At 40.9% G+C, this 22,940-nt stretch overlaps 1 protein-coding gene across 3 annotated transcripts in view; it reads right to left on the bottom strand.

The window, feature by feature from the left end:
- TRIM55 (tripartite motif containing 55) overlaps positions 1–22,940 on the bottom strand; it is a 36,191-nt gene that overhangs the window by 2,727 nt on the left and 10,524 nt on the right. The window contains exons 4-10 of one of the 3 annotated variants that reach the window (XM_048287000.1): positions 22,344–22,439; positions 18,273–18,506; positions 17,160–17,182; positions 16,939–17,063; positions 15,902–16,125; positions 13,739–14,026; positions 11,354–11,444 (exon numbers count right to left, since the gene is read on the bottom strand). In XM_048287000.1, the coding sequence (XP_048142957.1) occupies positions 11,354–11,444; positions 13,739–14,026; positions 15,902–16,125; positions 16,939–17,063; positions 17,160–17,182; positions 18,273–18,506; positions 22,344–22,439 (1,081 nt within the window). The remainder of the gene's footprint in view (positions 1–11,353; positions 11,445–13,738; positions 14,027–15,901; positions 16,126–16,938; positions 17,064–17,159; positions 17,183–18,272; positions 18,507–22,343; positions 22,440–22,940) is intronic. The other 2 variants (XM_048286999.1, XM_048287001.1) reach the window with 2 other exon arrangements.

Raw genomic sequence — 22,940 nt, 5'->3', positions numbered from 1 at the left:
ATCATGGGAGAAACAGCTGCCTATTTGAATGCAAAAGTCCATTTCCAGCAATGCTGGTGAGAAGGGCTGTCTCCTAGGCTTATGCAAAAGTATGGTAAAGAATTGGGCCCAGGGGGCCAGATCTTCAGCTGAAAGGCAGGTAGCTAATTGAGTCCTGATTATAGAAGATCTGCCTCTCAGCCCTGGAAAGTGCTGATTGCAAATCTTTCAACCTGATTACAAAAGTCAGGTATCAGCAGTAAATACACAGCCAGACTTTCTGAGTTATAAGGCATTTGGCACTCTCTTGATCTTGGTAGATGCAGGAGCGTAGGTGGTTTATTAGCCTTTTGTGATGCTGAAAATTTTGCCTTTATTTTTGGAAGGGCAGTCAGAGTGCCTGGACTAGCTTAGAGTAATTTTGAAACTGGTTGTGCAATTTTGTGCACCAAGCCCTCAGCAGTGTGTGTAAGCAGGCATGGGAAAACCCTCCTCACTTCTCACCCTGTAAAGGACTAGGACTGGCAAGAGGTTTAAAACACAATTCCTGCTATTTTTTTTTTTTTTTCTTTTTTTTCTTTAACCCACACTGGTACCTTGTAATTTCTCTTCCGATGCAAGGCAGGCTTCCTTCAGCACTTCCACCTGCTCTTCCAACCAGCCACTATCCAGAAATTTACATTAAATCAAGATTAACTTTGAAGCAAAGAACTACCTACAAGTTTAAAGTTATGCTGGGTGCTTCATAGGATTTGGAGCCAATATATAAGAAGAAAGAAAGCACAATGTAATGAGTTAGACTGGCAAGCTGACTACATTACCCTGTTAACCAGTGCTGCTGGTACTGCACTTCAAGCACAACAATCTTTGTCTGCATCACTGCCAAAACTGTATTTCATAATGTGTTAACTCCTTCATATTTTGTTGTGATGACATCTTTCTGTGTCAGCAAAACAATGCTGGAACTCCAACGCATTCCCACTGGGTTTGGCTGGATGAAGCATTTGCTCCTTGCACCTTGCTGGACTCAGCAGGCTGCCAGTCTGCAATACCTTGATGTGCCTTTCCACGACCAATCATTTTCCATCACACCCAGCCAGGAGTGAAGCAAGCACAAAACTGACAGTAGGGCCATTACTTGGCTCTTAGGCTTGTGTTTTCACACCTGTGACACTTTAGTGTTTGTCTCTGAATCATACAGTGACTGAGGTATGCTCTCTTCATGTAAGACAAGAAACCATCAAAAGGCGCCAGCAACAACTTTGTCCAGGTTATTAAATCCATTCTTCCCTTCCAACAGCAGCCCACACAACTCAGAGTTATACAGTGTGCTGGAATTGTCTGAGACAAAGATTTCAGCTGTAGATTTTACAGAAAAAGACCTGTTTGGAACCAGGCTGTGATTGTGAAAGACAGAATGCAGAAGCAGGTCTACTCAGTGTCACTGGGATTCAGGCATCTGACCGCTCTGTAGGTCCTCATAATCTCATGCTGGATTATCTTGATTTCCCTGTTACTGCAACCCTACTCTGCTGCCAGAGGAAAGCTCTGTGCTGAGCACGGCACAACCCTTGCCACATGCCTGTAAGACAGTCCAGATTCAACACTTTATTGTGTCTGTCCATTGCTATTAGGTAACTGTTGTCAAGCTTCTACCTGAGCTTTATCTTTGCCTTGGAGATCTCACGGATAGGTCTCGGTTTTCACATTACCTAAAATAACAAGTCCCAACCCTTTGGGTCCCTAAAAGTAATAAGGAATAACTAAAGTGTTTACCTCAGATTACATTAATTACATTAGGCCAATGCTGAGAGAGTGCTGAATACTTACACTTTGATTTATGTTTTCCCCTGTGGTGTTGAGTGACATCAGATGGTGCTTTCAATAAGCACCAGGAATTTTCACCAGGCCAGCTCATGAAGTGGGGAGGGAAGCACACTGTGCATGACTGATGGCTGGTTTTGTTTTTCCCATAAGCAAAGTCCAGGCTGGAGTTTACATGCCAATTATTTGGAGGTGCTGAGTAACCACAACTCCCACTGAGCAGCCATTCAGCACTCCTCAGCATCTGGCACACTAGAATTTGCATGAATAAGTAGTATAAGGATCTCAGAGTTGAGCCTGATGAGTCGTTTCAAAGTTGCAGATATTCAGCATCTTTCATTTGCTTCCTTAAGCAGGGCTCTGCTTAAATCTGTATAAAGTTCTTGTAAAAAGGTGTGGACACAAGGAAAGAGGTCAATGGGATGGTTTATCATAACATTTTCATTTATTAGGTCCCAGAAGTTATTCTATTTATGCTGGGGAAAAATAGGCAGTCTAGGCCCTTTAGGTATTTGAAATACAATGAAGTCTACACATTGTTTTCTGCTTTACCAGCACGAATCTCCATAGCTTTTAGGTACCAAGGCTGGGATCTATACTGATAAACTTTAGTCATCCAGAAACCAGATATCCACTCAAGCAAACTCTGTTCATCCCCTCTAATGGGAGTGATTAGAGAAAGGCACAACCAGAGGGTGATTTGTGCCATCCTCAAAGAAGTGGATTGCCCTCTGGAGGTACCTGTTTCTTTCTACTGACTCTAGAGACACTCCGGGTGACTGGGTTTAGACTAGATCTGGCTTTTAAGCAATTACACGAGAAAGATTCCAGCCAAGTATTTCAGGATATCAGAAAACTCCTGGATAGGAATTCAGAACTTTGCACTATTACTTTTACAAGATCACAAACTCTTAAATTTAGGAAGTGGGGAGGAAAGGTGAAGGGCTGAATGGCTTCATAATCTACTTTAACGCAGATGGATGAAGCGGTTACAATTTATATGAATGTTTTCTGGAGCAATAATGCTAACCAAAGCAGGTTCTGCCCCTTGGGTCCCCATTTACCTCTTCCTGCTTTGGTTCCATGGTTCACTGCCCATTTGCATTGCTACAGCTCTTTGAAGGGCTGTGCTAAGAATGGGAATGTCACTGGAATGACACTAATTTTTTTGTTGGTTTTTTTGAGGTGAAGGAAGATATTTTTAAACCTGGATCATTTGAATGATTTGATTTCAGCACAGCTCAACAAACAGCTGCCTCAGCACAAATGCCCTGTAAGTGGTGGCATCTGGGCAGCAATAAGAAGCAGGGCCATTTGGCCAGAAACTCCTGAATCACCTTTGCTTCCAGAGGAAAAAATTGATCCCCACCCTTAGAGGCACACGAACTACCCAGTGCCTTCACTGCCTCCTCTTGATCCGGCAGGAGAGCAAGGGTGTGAATTTGTTAGGAAGTGTGGGTCTTGGAGAGAGAAGCTGTGAAAATACAGGTTCCTTGCTTCTAGGGTTTCTGTAGCCTCAGAAAATGAGCAAGAAATTAAATTTAATTCCCATTTTTAGCTGGCTTGTTTAGAAACAACCCCCAGTGTTGACAAGAACAGGCATGATTAAAAAATGCTAGCTGGTTGCAAAGCAATCACAGAATCTGTAGGCTATGTTTGTCTGCCTCAAATGTCAAGTGTTACACTTCTGGCACTCAACACTTCCAGGCAGCGGAAACAAAGGGAGCACAACAGGTTATTTTTAAATGGTTTAAACTTTAGTTCAAGCATTTTGTTTTCATATTTTTATGCAGTCTAGCTCCTTCAGCATAACACCTGGCAGCTGTCACGTATATCACAACAATATTGTGTCAAAGCTAAGAGGCTGCTTATTTTGCATGGATCTTTTTTATCAGTGGGAATCAACAGAGCATTCTCCAAAATAATTGCTACTATTACCTGCCACAGAAATACATAAGGTAGCAGACAAAATTATATGCACAGACAAGCTCCATCAGTCACAGAACGAGATATATCACTCTCTTAATAGTGGTCAGTAATGAACTTTAAAAGTCCATAGGGAAGAAATGCCTTTCTTCAATAGATCATCATTATACTACAATTAACATTATGCGGATAATGCCTAATGCAGAGTCTCTTACATAACGATCTCAAAGACATCAAATATATTTCAGAGGAAAACAGCACAACTGGCTTATTTTGGTATAGGTTCCACACACCTCCGATGGGACATGGAGGTCCAGACACTTGAACCTGTGGTGGAAACTGCATTAGAGTATGGTGTGGGAAAGCAGCTTTCTCCTCAATATTACTTGGGACAAATGAAATACAGTTCCCTTATGTAAGTCACCTATTTTTTTCATGACTCGAAGAAAAGGCAGAAATAACATACTTGTGTAATATTTGACTGATTGCTGCACATCATTGGTCCAACTTTTTGTTGAGAGTAATTAACTACACATTTGCATAAAACCTAGTCCTGCCACTGTCCTGGAAAATGAAGGAAACCCAAGAGGAGAGTCTTAAAAACACGTGAATGTTAGGGCTGCATGATCAGACAGTCTGTCCTGCATCTATCCACATCATTCTTCATTCCTCTTGGAGTGAAGGTTTTTTGGGTCCTCCTGATCAATCAGCCTTCTACCCTTCTGCTCGCTCCCAGCCCTGCTGGAGAACTGTCTAGCAAAGGAAGGATCATATTGAGAGGCTGCAGGAGTAAGTGCTGGTCACGTGGTACCCGCTGGTCACCAGTGCCACTCATGGCTACCAGTTCTTCCCTCTTCCTCCTACTGCTGCTTTGTCAGACAAATAGATATGACTTCAGATTAACAAGTTAAATGTGAAGTAAAGACCTTCCAAGAACTTCTCCATGGCAGTAACCAATCTAATCCATGTTCTAGAAAATTTGGTATTAGTTTTCAGGGAGAAGTGGCAAAAATAGTAATGGTTTAATGTCCTGTCTGTCTCTGTCAGGCAGTCTTTCCTTTGACTAATATGGACTTTTGTATATCAAAGCTTTTTCTTCCTCTGCAAATGGCACTTTTGTAAATCTAATGAATGACACAGAGTGATAGTTCAGACTGTGATTCACACTGGAGCTCCATTCATGGGATCAGATAACAGAGCCAGCATAGCTTTGAGGTGTGTAGACATGCACATCCCATGCTTGGAGGCTCATCCTGTGCCGCTCACATTGTGAGTGAGTGACTGACTTGGGCTCTTGTAAGTGTGCAGGGGGTGAGAGTGGTGTACGTGAGCTGTGGGCACAGCACAGCTCCTCTGAGAGACAAATCCAGTGGAGGTGCAGGACAAAAAGCTGGATTGTCAGCTAAAGCAACCTGGTGCCATTCCTTAAAGCCACCACATAACAGAAAAAGAAAGTCTCGGCCACAGTTACAACATTTTTTCTCTCATCAGCTGTTGCTGCTACCACTTTTCCTTTGTGTGCTCATTTTTCCATGTCTCCAGTTGCCTGAATCTTCTCCTTACTGCAACCACAGCAACTGAAGCTGTTATCCAAGCTACAACTCTGCTCCAAAACTCCAAGATTGCTCAGTGAGTAGCCCCGTGACTTCCCAGATGGATGTCTGTCACGTCAAATCTCACACTGTAATCTCTGCTTGCCTGTTAGCAATGCCTGCCTGCTTGCACAGCACTCAGCCAAGTGATGGGCAAGATATTAATTCAATCTTTCTTCTGTCCATCTCACACTGTTCCCAGGTGAAGTCCAAGGAAGCTGTGATAAATTCTGCTTTTAGAGCTTTGGATTCAATTACAGTTATTGACCAGGTATTGACAGGGTATAGAGTACAGATTGCGGTCACTGTCACCAGAAGCAAGCTTGGAACTGACCTGCATTTTGGCAGGCACCAGCTCAATTTTTTTAAAAATAAAATTATTTATTTTATCAAATTAAATTTTGAAATTCTGCATAAATATAAAAATGAATTTATTTTAAAAACAAATCTTTGCCAGACGTTGAAGAGGCTCATCAGCACTGATGGGGGAAATGACAGCTGTATTTTCTGGGTAAGGCATTTTGTAATAGAATAAGTCATACAGCAAGTGTTTCATCATGAACAAAAACCACTTCTGTGTACAGAAGTGCTGAGCCAGGAGTGCTCTGAGTGACTGATCTGTATTTCAATCACCACCTTCAGTGGCTGAGATAGACTCAGGCAGATTTTATAGGGTGCTCTCTAAATTGAAAAGGGCGATGAGAAATTCAGATCACTTATCCTTCAGGATTATGAGATCCCCATTCTCTGCTCAGTCAAAGGCATGATGTCTGTGTTGGACATCTGTAGCATGGTTTGAACATCACAGCACCTCTTGGCTGGCAGCCAGGGATAACAGGCTTTTTAAATTAGTCACCGGTCTCTTACTTAATGACCTGAAGATTATTGCAAAGATGCCAGGAATACATATCACCTGGAAAGAGATATAAGACTGAATCATCATCATTTGATATGTCTGTCTCCCTTTTTTCCATTTAATTTTGGCTGCGCATGCAGCCCCCCTGGTCTTTATCTCCATTTTAAATGTGTGGTAGGTGGGCACCGCAGGGTGCTGCAGTCCAGCCCCTCATCTGCTCACAAGCCTGGAAGGCCTGCAAGTGGAATGATACACTATCCAAACATAGGGGCTCAGGCCCAGTTAACTAATTACCACCACTGGGATTTTCAGTCAGATAGGCTGGCATTTAAATATTGATCCATCTCTAATGGTTACAGGACTACCAGTGCTGCTTTCCAGAGGGGAGTGAATGGCTACCCTGAAAGCCTGGGCTGTCTCAAAGCAATAAGATAACTAACCAAATATTCCACAAACAGATGGTTTGTGTAGTTATGACATACATCTATTGTAATGTGATGTAAACCAGCAACAGTTCATCCGTGATTAAGAAATATTTTTTGTTTACATTCTATTTTCCTTTCCAAACACCTTAACAATGAGCAGATGCTTGAAGGAGGAGGTTGAATGGAGGTAAAAGTCAGTATTTAAATGAGCTAGTAACAGAAAGACAATGTCTAGGTGAGCCTGGCTTTGTATTAATTTCAACAGGAAAAATAATTTTGTCCAAACTGTCATTGTGGAGATCCTTTTACTAGTAATAGACTGAAAAAAAAGAAATATCCATAAATCAGATGGTATCTATGACTCACCAGACAAATAGCAGAGCAGACTATTTGAGGTAAAACTTCAGGTGAAGTATTTGCCACTCATATTAATTATGAGAAACTATTGTCTGAAAGCTGGTCTTAATGCATTGCCCTCACGACTCATCACTGCTGCCTCTGAATCACCCAGATAATTCTCAGAATTAAGGGAGACAGAGGTGTTAAAAAAGGAACAATCAAGACTTTCCTGATTTCCTCTGCATGTATTGCCAAACCAAGGGGAAAAAATGCACCTGAAGCACAAAGTCAAGATACAAAATGGAAATTTACAGGCAAAATTTGCCACCAATTGAACATCAGCCAGTGGCCACTGACGTAGCTGCTATCACTGAGTCCCAACTCTCTGACTACAGAGAAGCAAAGGCAGAATTTCTTGACTGTTAACTGAGTTTCTTACATCTAGTGTTTGCCCTATAGTTCAGGTACAGGCTGAATGCCTTTTTTTCCCCCAGGTGAAATTTAAGGGATGTTTAGGAAGAAGATTGAAACAGAGCTTGATTTGGGCTTCTGCACCAGCTGATTCAATGGTCTCCTACAAAAAGCTCAGCTTCATGAAGAATAGATGACCCATTTTCATTCAATCAAACCTTGCAGATCTTTTAATGGTACAGAAATAAACCTATCACTTTTCTATCTAAGGAAAGGTAAAATACAGGTATATCAAGACCTAGATTGCAAATATCAAGCTGATTTTTGCTGTCTACATTTCTGGATCCTTCATTAGCACTAAACACGCTTGTTGCAGGGAGCAGTGAGCCTTTGGAGCAGCAGCTGGTGTCTTGGAAGAGAGCTACCTGGGCCATGCCTGTGGCTGATGCTAACTTCCTGTTCTGCCCTGTGGGAAACTGAGGGAAGGCTGAGTCGGATGCGCCAGAGGGAATGAAGACCCTTTCTTAGCACCATTCCTTCAAGATCCAGTCTTGAAAGACTGCCTTCTCTTGAGCAAGAAATCCCACTTGGAACAGCTGGCTTAAAGTGGGTACTTGTCTTCCTTACCTGAGCAGATTGGCAATACTGAGTTTCCAATTTGGTGAAGAGAAAATTATTCATTTGTGTTCTGGTGCCATGCCTGTGCAAACATTCCAGAGCAGTACTGTGCTAAAATGTGGGACCATGCCTTTTATACCCTGATGGAAAAGTGGAGGTATGTGGGCAAAGAGGACAGTGTAATCTCTTGGCCTTCCTTTGGTTTTCAATGATCTTATTTTGTCCATGTTGTCTGCATATGGACATGAAAACCAATCAGCTAAAACTTAGCTAAATACTGACCTCTCTGATACGATTTAAAGCTGTCTTGTGGAAAAAAATTTGAAGGATCACCAGCTGAAATTAAAGTATTCAGCAGCAGGGCAAAGTGAACTACAGTACATGAATACAGAGAGGACTATCCTTATGGTAATTCTGGCAGATGGCATAAGGTTGCAAGCAAATAATAGAAAATTTTAAAACTAACGATACAAGATTAGCATAGGCCATTCCATTAGTATTTCTCCTCCCAAACAGTTCAGTCCTGATTATATTTTATATCCTAATGGAATTAAAGCACTGTACTTACTGGCTGCAAAGGGAAATTAGATCAGGCTACTGTTTGTGGATGATTGACTCGCACTTCCTTTTGGACTAAATGTATGCACTGGAGTCCTCTGGAGCCACAGACTGACTCTTTTCTTGTGGGGAATTTGAGCAATGGAATACAGGGTCCAGTACTTCATCTTAGGTGAAATAAACTGGGTAACTACAGACACAGACAAACCAAGACTTTGATGAACTCTCACAAATTTATATGGTTTCACTGTATGAGAGATGTTGCCAACAAAACATGATTAGGGAAAGTTGTGGGACTCCAAGACCTGTTTCTCCCATGCACTGGAAAGGCCTGCTTGCTAATGTCTGTGCCACCCTCCACTAATACATCCCTCCCCATGGTGACAAGGCAGTTCATTGACACTATTCCTGCTCCCCGTGTTGTAATCATTTGCTGCTGGTTGTCATCTCCAGAGGCTCAGATGCCCCCAACTTTAGACACCGAACAGAGGCAGTTGGGTTGGGAGCAATGTCACCTCACACTCAGCAGGCAGGTGGAAGAGGTGCCAAGTGAGAAGCAGCAGCAGCTGCTGAACTCTCTCTTGCTGGAGATGCCTCTCGTTCTCCGTCAGAGGCAGAAGCTGCCCGTGGTGACCACACTTCTGACTTAGGCACTCCCCGAAGAAGGATGAGGCTCTCTAATGCAGAGTTATCTATTTTGTTCATGCTGAATCATCTTCTTCTGTCCCTTCTTACAGTAAGCAATCTGTATACCTGTGGGCTGCAACTCCTGTTGCCTTATCCCTGCTGCTACACCTTCCTGCACTCTGCAGGAAATTTATAGATGCATCAATACAATTTCTTAGAGTGAAACAACCCTTAAATAAAGGAAATATTTAGAATTAATAGGGGAACTTATCTCTTTTTGCTGCTGAAAAACAAGGAAATCCCTATTGGGGAATTCTATTAAAACAGCCTGAAAATAAATTATATGCTGCTCTTATTATGACAGTCATGCAGATTTATACTATTATTGTAAATAATTATATGGTTATTCAGAGTAATTTTGTTATTTGACTTTCAGGGGCTTATCACACAAAGGAACAAGGGCAGTGACCTGAGATCTCCCATGAAAGATAAAGACATAAACTGTCTAACCAGCCAGTTCACTATGCATGGAGAATAAAACCATTTTTATGCAAATAGAATCTGAGACCAAAATGTCTTTTTCCTTCACCTCCTTTCTACTTCATTATTAAATAAATCATAAAGATGTCACTGGAGACCACATAGAGTAGAAATAAGAGCTTTCTGCATTTGTCTATTTTTAATTTCAAAAGGTATTCTGAATTAAAAACAAAAAGAGAGGGGGAAAAAAGCACAGTGCTCTTCAGATGCCTGATTTCCCAGGAGTACAAACAACTTCTATGTCTTATTGTAATAATACAACAAATTTTCAAAAACAAACACAAATAAATGAAAATTAAACCATGATCCATAAACTTAATTGAGATTCACAGTGTCCAGTGCTCCTCAAATTCAAATTACTGCCAGATAGTGAATCTTTTTGCCTAATTTATTCAACTAAAGTGTAGATGATAACTTCTTCCCTCTCCCTTTTTATTCTTTTAATGGAGAGATATTCTTCAGTCATAGTGCTGGAAGTTCTGCACATAAAAGCTGAATAATAATTTGCCATTTTTCATAGATGCTCCATATCATGTACAGTGCTGAGAGTACAGTGCAGGAAGTGAGCAGGGAAAACCAAGCATTTTTGTGTTGAGGAATACATCAAAATTGAATTTGTCTGTCATTTGAGCAAATACCCAAAGGTAACTACAGTTGTTTTGTGTCACAAGTTTTTAGTCTTCAGTAAATAACATTAAACATCCCAGTCGTAATACAGAATTCTCTGTAGGTCAGTCATATCACACTGAAAATTGAACACACATGTATGTCTTACCTAAGAGGAGCATGAATTCAGAGCTGGAAGAACTAAGTCATGGATCTTGTCTACCAAGAAAGGGGTTACTCCAGAAGAGATGTTGTGGAATAGTTAAGGTTTAGATTACAGAGTTTGTATTTGGGACAACTTCACTTGGTAGTGAAGTTCTTAGTCCTTGATCTTGTGGATATTTCAGCTCTTAATGTGACCTAAGGAAAAAAGCCTTTGTCTAAACCAGTTGGGATTCCTGCAAATGCTGAATTTTAATGGCCGTTATTGGTACTCCATGCTCACTGGGAATGTGGGAGGGATAGTTTTGAATGCCTGTGGGGACCTGAAGGGAATGTGGGGTGTGCTGTGTGAGCTGGGGTGTGAGGGGACCCCTTTCCACTATCTCTGTGGGGACCTCTGGGGAGTGGGGCTTGAGCCATCCACCCAAGGGGGCACAGGTGATCTGCTTGCCATAACAATCCTGGCAGCAGGATTATTCAATGGATTTGTTTTCCTGACCTTTACCCATCTGATGGCAATAATTACTCTCCAGCTCTTCCTCCCCTGCTTGTTGGACTGAACAAGCTTGGTGTTCTTCACATCTGTCAACCAACAGGTTCTCCATCCTGCTGGTCATCTGAACAGCAACTGAAATAAGAGCCCATATGTCTGCAAGAGTAAATGTCTCTTTCCATTTTGAACCAGGGAGATGCAATATTTAACCATGCAGGAGTAAGCTGAAGGGTGGCATTTGTGAGGAGGAGGAAATGTTTTAGGCAGCTCATATTGTGAACTAGCATGATGTTTTTGGATGGGAAGAAAGGAAAAAAAATCCTTTAAAGCTATGTATGAACATCACCAGATGCACAATTTGAACTGTTAGTTAATGGTAAAATGAAGTATTTCCTACCCATGAAAGTACAAATCATGTATTGAATCAGATTCCAAAGACGGTGTAGTATGATAAGAAATGCCAAAAGTGTTAGGCAGAATGCTAACTCCTGTGAGAAAATAAGAAGAGTGCTTCACCAGTGTTGTCATCACATGAACTAGTCATTATCACTATGTTCTGTGAAAAAGCTCTGTTTCCACAGCACTTTTCCATGATATACTTTAATTAGAGGAAGGGAGTAAATACAGTGGTGTGAAGAACATCAGCTGGGGTTTAAAAAAAGGTAAGGGAATACAGCATTTCAGAGTGGGTTGTGTAAAACCACATGCAGGAAAAAGACAAAGTTGAAGTTCACAGAGTTGAAAATAATCACTGCCACACAACAGCAGCCATTTCCTTTGTGACATAGACACAGCTCAGATCCTTAAACCTGACTACAGCATCATCTCACGGCATCGCCCTCACTTGGTCACTCTGATTTTCCTATTCTTCTGCAATTTACTGCTTCTTGAGCTTTCCTATCCTTTGCCCTGTCTCCAGCCCAGCAGCAATCCCATCCTCAGCTGTTTCCCCTGCTGCATTCTCCCACATCACCAGAACCATGAGCTATTCTTCTTGACAGCCTCCTCCTCCTCCCAAAATGTCAGTGTCACCTGTGATCTGGGAAAATACCAAGATGCAGCACCCCCAAACTCACATGCCAACAGGAACTGACATCTTTCCTATGTGCCTGTTTTTGCTCCTAGTACTCAATGAAGAAAGCTGGGTACCCAACTGCTGTTGTTTTTCAGACAGCTGCCCACATCAAATGCAAGTTTTGTTCCTTTTCTTGTTGTTGGGGCTGAGGGATGCAGACCACACTTAGGCAAGCTCCCAGGAAGTAAACCTAGTACAGAATTTACCTACCTATGGTGAAGTTAGGCTGCCTGGTCATCAGTGTAACTGATAAGAAGAAACAGCACCAATAAATTTCACTGTGAATTTACTTTTTGCCAGCTCATTTTGAATATACTTAAGAAGACAATGTCATAGTAGATTTGATAATTTTAAAGTACTTTGGTTTTTAATTCCACTCAAATATTCTCCAATTAAAACCCTGACTTGAAAAATAGCCACTGAAATTTGGTGGTCAAATGTTGCTTTTGTTAAGAAAGCCAGAGAAGTCAGCCACCAAACTCAAGTGTCACTGACTGAGACCTGTAGTAGAAGATAAGTGCCCCTTTTATCACATCTCTGTGAACTCCTTCTCCTAACTTTGTGCCTGATTGTTTACCTATTGTCATACAGTCAGTAATTGTTGACTATATAGCTGCTTATGTATGCTATGTAGTCATCTCTAGACTTAAAGGAAAAAGCATGAAATACTTACTACCTCCTTGTGCTTTCTCTCACACACACACAGACACACACACAGATAATCTCCTCTCATTGCACACATACAGGTAATTGCTTTGTTAAAACATGCAGCTGGAACCTGTGAATTATGATGGTTTTATTTATGGAGTGCTGCTCATGGGCTGATCACCAGATACTGGAGCAGGAGTTGGTATAGTGTCCAAATCCTTGCACAGCTCTCTCAATTCTGTTTGTTGTATCTTTGGCCCATGTGGAGTTTGTATACACGTGCTGAAGGAGGATTATTCAAATTCAGGTTATACCAACTCTAATATTGTAACTTTAAGGAAAACATCCTCCTGTACTCAACACATCAGTATCTGTTATCCCATCATGCTGCTGAGTGTCTAACACTGAACTGAAATGTATTATCTTCATGCTCTCTTTTAATCAAGTCTCAAGAATCGTTGGAGCAAACCCTCTGCCACAGATCTGAACCCAGGAAATCACACTGCTTACTGAGAGGCAATCAAACACACAAGAGGGCTCTGGGTGTTTGCATAGCTTCATGTTCATGTGGGGAAGCACTGCAGGTGCAGCCATAGAACTGCAGAAGGCAAAGCCAAGCCACAGCTGCTCAACCAGCCATGGTAGGACAGCACAAACACAGACTTTCAGCAGGTGATGAGAGTAATCTCATGCACAGGATTTCTCTTCCACTAACACATGCAAATATCTGATGTGCAGAGACATCACCATCCTTTCTACAACACCTCCTGTGCGTGAGTAATTTGAGTAACAGCTGGCACAAGCAAGGTACACTGGCAGGTAAGCACAAGCAACCACCAGCATGCTGCTCTGAAGCTATAGAGTCAGCCTGTCACATACTGAAACCATCCATAAATCCAGTGGCTTTGCTGAAATGAAAATTTGTGCTGTTTTCACATCTTTGAAATTATTCTTATTCCTTTGCATGCAGAGGAAAATGAAGTCACATTTTCCTTAACAATTGCTGTTCCCGCCTTGCTGCACGTCACAGCCCTCTGGGGTGACTTCGGAAGCACTGACCTTGGATGTTGCTGCAGTGGCACTGCTTTCCTTACCACTCCCTGGTGCACTCTCCTTGATTGTTGCTGCTTTCGGGGCTTCTGCCTTCTTTGCACTTGTTTCCAGAGAAACAGGAGTCCCTACTTTTCCCAGCCCACTCACTGGGGTTGAGCTCGGACTGCTTGGTTGCCGTGACTGGGACTTATACCAGCTAGGGTAAAACAAGGGATCGATGGTTTCTGCTGTGGCCGGCACTTGAGTGTCAGACTTGGGAGTCTGTTGAGAACCACTTGGTGTCACAACAACATCCTTAATCAGGACAGATAAAGAGAAGAACAAGCAGAGTGCACCACATTACCTTCCTGCTGTAGTCACATTGTGCTGCATGTTGTGTTTGTTACATATCACTGCAAGGCATAGATTTGTCCTACTATATGATCTGAAATAATTGCAATCAAAATGTGAAGCAAAAGCAACTATCCTTTGAATAACACAGACAAGAGAAAGAAAATAAATGAACCAAAAAATAGAACAGGAGGGTAGAACTAGCTGGGAAGGGAGTGCTAACTGAGAAAGGAGTGAGCAAGGAGTTCCTTAATTCAGATAAACCCTCAATTCAATTCAATTCTAAAAACTTAAGAAAATATGCATAAGAGCCTCGTGAACCCGTATCAGCCATGAATGACAGGTGTAGGTACCTTCAAATGGCTGGTTGGATTTTAGGTTAAGAACAACGCGTTTGCCAATGAGTCTGTTGATATGAGCAGTCAGAATAAGTAGAGAAGCATTTGCCCACCAGCCTTGCCATCAATGCTGTAAGCCAAGCACTGTTGCTCTGCCAAGAAGAGGAGCAGCCAGATGAACTGCACCTCTCTACCTGCATCAAGCTCTCGGGGTTCCTACACACACAACCTGCTATCACCACAGCATTTCTGCTTTGCCTTTTTACACCAGAAAGCAAAAACTGAAATACAGGTATCCCCCACACCACAGCACCCACATGCCATGTCTGACTCCATGCCTGACTGTCTCCTAATGGCATTTTACAACTGCTAAAGCAGCATGCTGTACCTTCTCACTTTAGCCTTAGAAATTAGACAATTCATGTTGGTGGGCAGAATTGGTTATGTCTGGTTCTTGTTTGCATAAAACCCTACATCAGTTAGGGAACACAAGTTTAGTTAAGTCAGTGCAAATCTTCAAACTTTGATTAAATCAATAAAGCCTGACTTAAGAACATCTTCACATGACTGGTGAAAACTCACACATGTTTTTAGATCTATAAATTTATATTTATAGATTCATAAGGAATGAATCAATAGTATTTCTTTTCACTTGTTTTATGTGGGGAGCTTGCTACAATCAAAGATCCTTTGTGTGCTTTCTTGTTTTCACATAGGCCTCCTCAAATATATTCACAGCAGCCTTAACCCCCTCAGCAACTTCATTGAGTAGATTGTGTAAGAGGAGAATTTGCTAAGTTAATGGTATGCAAGGCAAACTAAAGTAGCACATGAAATATATTTTTTAATGTACATCTTTTAGAATATGCAGCAATTATGGTCTCATTTTAATCACATTCCCTGAGAAAAGTGTTGGCCTTAAATATTCACACCCTGAGCCTATTTGCTGTTAGGTTGTAAGAGGCAGTTTCCTTTGCTGTTTGGTGTATGATATTCCTGCATCTACCTAGACATATCCAAGGATGATCAAAGCAGAAGGCAGCAAGCGCCATTCACAGAAAACAGATTAGAAGTATAATCTAAAAACTGGTGGTGGAAAGCTTCCTAAATCCAGAGGGAATACCAAATTCTCTTAGTATAAATATTTTAAGATCATCTCATTTATAACAGTTAGTCTGAGTTAAATCACAGCAAGCAGAACATTCATTTTAATGCACTTAACTCCCAAATGGAGTCTTTTTTATTTATAACTTACGTATCCCATAAATATCTTAATTTATCTAGCAGCTAATTTTTTCCTTATCAAGTGATACATGCACAGGTCAAAGTAAAGTTGCATATATGTGTACAAGGGCAATAAATAATTTTGCTCTCCAGTACATCGACTCCCTTAGCCCTTCTCCTGACTTATGGTGCCCACAGGACACAGGGGAGCATTTTCTGGCTCTGCCAGGTGCACTCAGCATAGCTGGCAGGGCAGCAGGGCAGCAGAGGCATTTACCTGACCAGCTGGGGCAGCCAGCACTGGTGCTGGAGTGGGTTCAGCCAGAGGCTCTACCCCTGCACTCTGTGCTTCAGGCTCCTGCTGAGGTGGCTGTGGTGCACTCTCCGTGCCTTCCTCTTCCACCTCTTCCTCTTCTTCCTCCTCTCCTGATGACTCTGTGTGGACTTCACCCAAGCCTTCGCCATCCTCTGTCTCCTCCTCTTCTTCTTCTCCCTCCTCCTCTGATAGGAAACGTGTAAAAGGATAGGTTGAGCACCATGTGAAGATGGCTTCAGTCTTTACATAATTAAAAAGCCATTTGCAATCACATATCAAACTCACTGACAATCTGCTGTCTGGCAGAGAGGGTGTTGGTGAGGAGCCTGCTCCCACCAGCCTGGACTGGGCACTACCATGGAGCAGGAGCTTTGGGGCAGGGAAGACACTGAACACACATGCTGGTTAAAATCTTAAGCTGGCCCTTTCGATGGGAAGGAGGACAGAAAGTCCTGTCAATGCAGTTACCCTCATGAGGGATGTGCAGCACAGCCCTGCACATTTTGGGGAGAGGCTACCTGGGATCTGGCACAATCTGTCATGATTCAGCTCTAGGTATATGTTTGTTTTAATGCCATTGAAGCTGTCATCATAATTCTTTACCAGATCAGTGCTTTGCAGTGCATGACTGGAGGCTTGAGGTACCAACACGCCTAAACCAGACTGTGAGACTTGGTCACACCATTGCTTTTGTGCCATCTGACACATCCTGTGGTCTGGAGTCGTGGTGCAGGTTGTTTCCAGAGGGAGGCCTCTAGCACTGGATTTTCTTTTGTATAATCACATTAGTTATACTAAGAAATGTTGGATGTTGTTCAGGGCCATCTTAGCGCTTCAGAGAAATAAGCCTGGATTTGATTATAATTGATACATAATGCTCTGATTACATTTTGGGATAGAGAGAAATATCTGATTCAAGGTTTCCTACTCAGTATCATCATGTGAATCACACACAGCTGATATATAAGAAAGAAATTTTGGTGAAATAAATTACATACCTCTGTCAAAATCAATTTCTCGTATTATTTTTTCTTCTCTACTGAGGTTCACTGTGAATTGGTTCATATTTTCATACCCATCCTCTATTTTTTCCATTTGAAATCCTTTAGAAGCTTCAGTAATTCTAAAGTAGAGATTGGTTATTAGCATTGGATTTGAAGATAAATTTATAAATTGTAAGTGATTATAAAAAACAAGAGTCTCATGTTTAAATACTTACTTTTGTAGCAATGTTTTGGCATTCTGTGGAAACAAAAAATAAATAACTGACTTCTTAAATGATTCTATTTTTTCAGCCATTTTATGCATTGAGAAATAATTCTTACACAGGCAGCATCTAAAAGTACTAATAAGGATTTCATAAGTGACAGCCATGACATCTATGAATGAGATGAAATTTGGATGGTAATTAGTATACAGCTGAGTAAACCTTTCAGTTCTTCAAAAATGTTTTAATTAAAACGTGAATATGATGGGAAATATACACAGTTGGTTAAAAAAAACCCGCAAATGGAAATATTTTTCCTCGTTTTTTTGGTTGTGTTTACGGTGAAAAGCATTTGGTCCGTTACCCCCTTTAGTCACAGTAATTACATCTTTGACTTTCCATAAGGGCATCCTTTTGGAGAGACAAAATTCTCTTTGTCTCGGAAGAATATTGTACTCTTCAAAGACAATTCTTTGATGAAAGTAAGTGGGGGTTGTTTTATTTTGTTTTTATTTATTTGTGGGGTTGTTTTGTTTTGTTTGGTAGAAAATGCCCTTCCAGCCTTTAGTATAGAGGAATTGCAAACTTGCAGGACAGAAATTCTACACCAGTGAATTCATTGGACAGGATGCTAATGGTTCCCTACTCATCTCTCTTAAATTTATAGTGAGAAAACAGAAGAAAAAAAATTAAGTAAAGGCATACAAATGTAACTTAGCACACAAATTATTGAAAAGTTAATAATTTTGTCAATTTGCAAGTGAAACCTATAATTCTCAGAAGTTCATATATACATGAATATATTGTCCCACCATGATATTGGTGGGAAAATAAAGATTAGGTGGAATATGTTTAAATTCCTGTTTCTTCTGTGGGGACCAGAAATTCATATACAGGATAGTATATTTTGGTGCAAATAGCAAATACTCATGTTCTTGATTTGGATACTATTCACAAGAAGAGTAGTTACTTGTCTGAGTTGATTCAAGTGTTTAAAAAACGAGTTTGTATAAATGGTCACTTGAAGATAACCAAGCTCTGAATGGGCCTACAATTGAGAAATGCTTAAATAATATATCAATAAACCCATCATTCTTTTTCTATCTCTATTTACAGACTTTATACCTGCAAAAACACAGCCATTTCTGGTTCTTCCATGAACTGGATTCCTGATTCAACCAGTTTTGACACAGCTTCCAAGTGATCCGCATACTTCTTCATCAGGGAGCGGACATGTTCCAGTTTCTCCTCTTGGGTTCTAGTGATTATTTGCGTCATCTCATTTTTTCTTTCTTCCAGTACAGAATAGAGATAGTCAAATTTTTCACACAACTGTTCTTTCTGTCGTCTGCAGCATTCCTGTGAATCATTTGGTTTATGTTAAACATGTTATGTTCTTAAAAGGGTTTCTATTTTTACAGTTACTTGCAAGAATTTTCATCAAAGAAATTCCTCTTTCTGAACAGTGCAAAGGATTCTGAATGACCCCAGAGACTTTTATAATTTTCAAAGTCCAAGCTGTTGGAACAAAAGTTTAAAAACTCTTCTCAAACTCTGAGTTTCAAGCCACTGAAAGCCCCCAAACAGGTTATTGTATAACTTGTGAGTCTGCTAAAAAAAGTAAAAAGGTATTTATGATGTCTGTAGAGATACATCAAAGTCTGCAGAAAAAGTAAAAGCTCCCACCGTATTAGCAGCTGGGTTCATTTGCTTGAACAGAATGGTTTTAAAAGGAGTGAGCATCTCAAACAGCTCTGGAGAATTTTCTTTTTCTACCAGAGTACCTGGAACAATCCTGGCTGGGCTTGATTTTCACATACTCCCTCTTATACTCTATTTGGACAAGAGGTGTCCATTATATTCCACTTACTGTGCACTGAATGAGGTAGAGGTTCTGCAAAGAAAATGGTGTGTGACAGAAGCACAAAGACAAGAAGGAGGAATTAGATTCCAACCACATGTTCAGGCACTGATTTTCACGTCGTTTTTTGAGACACTGCTATTGTCCTTCCAACCAGACAACAGCATCTTTTACTGACTTAGGAGGATGGGTTTGATGACTGCTGCATTGAGCACTCTCTAAAAAGAACAAACTGCACTTGTAAAGGAGGATTTATGGGGAGGAAATGGAAGACAGATTATATATAATGTCTGAAGTCTACCAAATAGAAGTACTTGAGTCATCTGGGTGCCCCAGGGCATAACCTTATTGTGGTTAGACCTGGTTGTGGATGGTGGTGATTATTTAAATCTCTTTCCTAGGAACTGAGGCTGAATCGATTCCTCATCTTTGTTCCTTGAGGCACAATGCTGAGATTCTGGCAGCACAGGATTATTAACAGTCCCACAGTACTTTTGGAAGTGATAAGACTTATTATTCACAGCACTTGGCCAGAGAGAATCCCACTTTTTTCTTGACTTCCAGCCAGAGCTCATTCCTATGAGTGGTGATAGTCTGCTCTGTATAATTTAAAGGAGAAAGCCTTTCAAAGGTGTACATTTGGCTAAAAATCACTGTCTACATGGGGGTGGAGAGGGGATTGAATGCACATCTCGATGCATTGACCCAAGTATCCACTTCTGCTACCCAATAAGGAGGGCTAGGCTGAACAGGCATTCCTAATTTAAATGTCCTCGCAGGGGGTGCAGGCGTATCCTGCCCTTCTTGGAGTCCTTGTCAGTTCCCAGGAATTCCTGTTTAGGGCAATTACAGGGAAGTTAAGGAAGTTTTCAAACCAAGTGAGTCATGGTTTCTGGGTGTCCTTATATTTTCAGACCTCAAATAATCTTCTTCCACTCCTCTCCTAGTTTTGTCCCCATGAAATGTCACTCAGAACACTTGTAAAACAACCTTAATTTCAAGACAGGTGCGTGCTATCTTTGTCATTTGACACAGGACAAGTGTTAGGAGAAGAAGAGCAAGCAAATGATAGCAGGGTGCCCTGAGAGGTCCTTCCCCATCTTTAAGCACTCATAGATAGTATTTCCTGCCAGCAGATATTACAGAGTTGTGAATCTCAAGAGTGAGAGTGCAAAACAGGTTTCTAACTGCAAATGCTGGAATATTTCTGAAATATTCTCGTTCTGCATAAAAAGTTCCCACATGAAGTCTCTGTCTGATGGAATTACTCTAATCAGATTCTGTGTAATGAAAAAGGTTAACAAATACATGACTTTGCATTCTAAAAAGATCTCAGCCTTTTTGTTTTTTAAAGCACAGCTACATCAAAAAGAAAGGAGTCCTTGCTACTGAGCATGAGTCTCATTGCTTGTTCCAAAGGACCTGTATTGACTGGCCTATGCTTTTAGCATTTGAAAAACCCCTGTAATTTTTCCTTTGTTATTAGACTCATTTACAGAGCTGAACAGAACTTAATTATTATAGTTTTCTGGTATTTAGCATTTTATATTATTTCTCAATTTTCAGTATAATATGTGAATTAGGTCTACCTTTCAATCAGTTAAAAGCCTTTTTTTCCTTTTCTGGTTTTTAGGGTTGGATAGGAGCAGTGGCTAAACATAGAACTGTAGGCTATGACTTATTCCAGCTAAAAGGAAAATGATCACGTATTTTCTGCTAAAGCAGATATTTATTTTTCTCTGCAAAGTGTTAAGCAGAAAGAAGAGATAATCCTGGATTGTGTTATTTCCATGTGAACATTTCTGAGCTCCAGCTGTAGCTTCTCATCTTCAAGGACAAACTGATGTCAATTCACACAAAGCTATTGCATAGTAGGAAATGTGATTTGCTTGAATTGTAACATGGAAGAAGTACCAAGGTAAACTCTAAGATCTATTTTCTGCAATCTTTGACTTTAAAGGTGAAAAGCCTGATAAAACATCTGAAAGTAAAATGGCTGCACTTTCTAGTTGGGCTTTGACTTTAAAGGTTAGATTTTAAACTGAGTGAATGACTCTGAGAAAGCTAGTTTCAGAAAATGTTGTATTTATAAAGGTATTTTTAGCACAGTGTTTTCTCCATACTTCAGACTTGGTGTTTGAAGATGTGTTTCGGGTTCAGCTAGTTCAACTTAAATGAGTGTAAGCTTTTGCTTTTGTATAATTCAAATTTCTGCAGTTAACCTACTTGAAAGGCTTGTTTCTGTCTGCAAAGTCCTGATAGCAGACAATTTCATCCTTGCGGCATGAAGGCTTCCCAACTACGAAGTTCTGACTGCCATTAATGTGCTCTCTCTTTCACTTGGGCCAATGGTTTTGTGTTCTTTGAAACAAACTTAGACATTTTCTGTTTCTTCTTGCTTGGAATTGTGTACATAGATTGTGCAATTGTTTCTTCTTACTAATTAGAGTCTATACATCTTGGGTTAACTTCTTTTTCCATACCATTTCTCTTTTCTGCTCCAACTCTGAAGGGTCAATATAATTCTAATTGGGCTGAGAGGGATGCGACTCCTTCCCTAGATGCTTCATCAAACTCTGATCACAAAATCAATTCATATGAGCTCCTTTCAGCCTATTGCTCTGTGATGCTCAGATTGGTCAAAGTTGATGTTTCTATTTGCTTTGCTGATGCGAAGCTCTCAGAGGAAATGAAAGCCACTTCTACTATTGAATAACACAAAACTAATTCCAACTCTTTCAGAGCAAGGCCTTTACCAGAAAGTCCAGTAGAATCCGAAACTCTTCTCTCCCATGAGCAACAAAACTCCTTATAGGACAACATATTAAAACACTGCTTCTGTGGAGAAGGCAAACCAACCAAATACAGAGCAAATGTTGACATACCTCTGAACCATGCTGTGCCTACCTTGTGGCTAAGACTAAGACTCTATTCACCAGACCTCTCAGACTTTAGACTGATACTGGTCTTTCACAGCTCTAGAATCTGATCTTAGATGTTAAATGAGCTGGGAGTTGATGGCATTTTGGTGGATCTGCTTTTAACTTCAGTAAGATCCTATTCCACCAAGAATATTGAGCAAGACTTGCTGATATGGATTATCCTTACTCTTTTATCCTCCACCATACAGCAAATGTCAGAGGTGCTGAGCAGGTTGTATCTTTTGGTTGAGGCAGTACATCTTGATAATGTACAAAACCACGAGGAATGGTTTAGTGAAACGATGTGGGAATGCATTTGGGTAAAGTGAGGTCTGTTAAAGAATGATCATTACCAGAAGTTTAAAAGATGCAACGTCACACTGAAATAATTGCATTTAAAGAGGTGGTACCTACCTCAACCATCTTGCAGGTCTCCTCCAGCTGTGTGACAATTCCTTGCACTCTGTCATTGCTCCCCACCAGCACTGCAATGCCATCACTCAGCTCAGACTAGGCAGTAAGAAGAGAGCAAGCAGAAGGGTGTTAGGTGCTGTCATACTTCAGGGTGACACATTTAACAGTGGGGAGCAGGAGACAAATAAGCCATACCCAGGATAATACTTCATCTTTCCACCAGAACTGAGAAAATTAGGAGCTTTATGTGCCCACAAGATTATACTTTGACATTTGTTTCCTCCTGCAACACACTATGAAAACACTGACAGTTTGGAACCCTTAATGGAGAAGAAACTGTGGTTTGGAAAGAAGGAAGCACTTTGTTCTAGGAGGCTCTTCTAGATGCTTTTGTTTGAAGTGCTGTTTCAACAGGCCCCAAATATTTCCTTTGGGTTTGTTGAGAGAAAAGACTTTGTCTCTTGAGGGGTTGTTTTTTCAGTGTCTGGGTCTAGTCACACGCTGTGGTATTTCCCTGAGGACTGTAGCTCTTGGCCTTGGAATGGAGAAGAGGTGGCCCATGGACCCGGACGGACCAAGGAGTTACAGAGTCCCTGG

Source organism: Corvus hawaiiensis, chromosome 26, assembly GCF_020740725.1.
Source record: "Corvus hawaiiensis isolate bCorHaw1 chromosome 26, bCorHaw1.pri.cur, whole genome shotgun sequence".
Taxonomy (NCBI): Eukaryota; Metazoa; Chordata; class Aves; order Passeriformes; family Corvidae; genus Corvus; species Corvus hawaiiensis.
The sequence above is the reverse complement of the archived record's forward strand: the minus strand, read 5'-3'. Positions and strand labels throughout refer to the sequence as shown.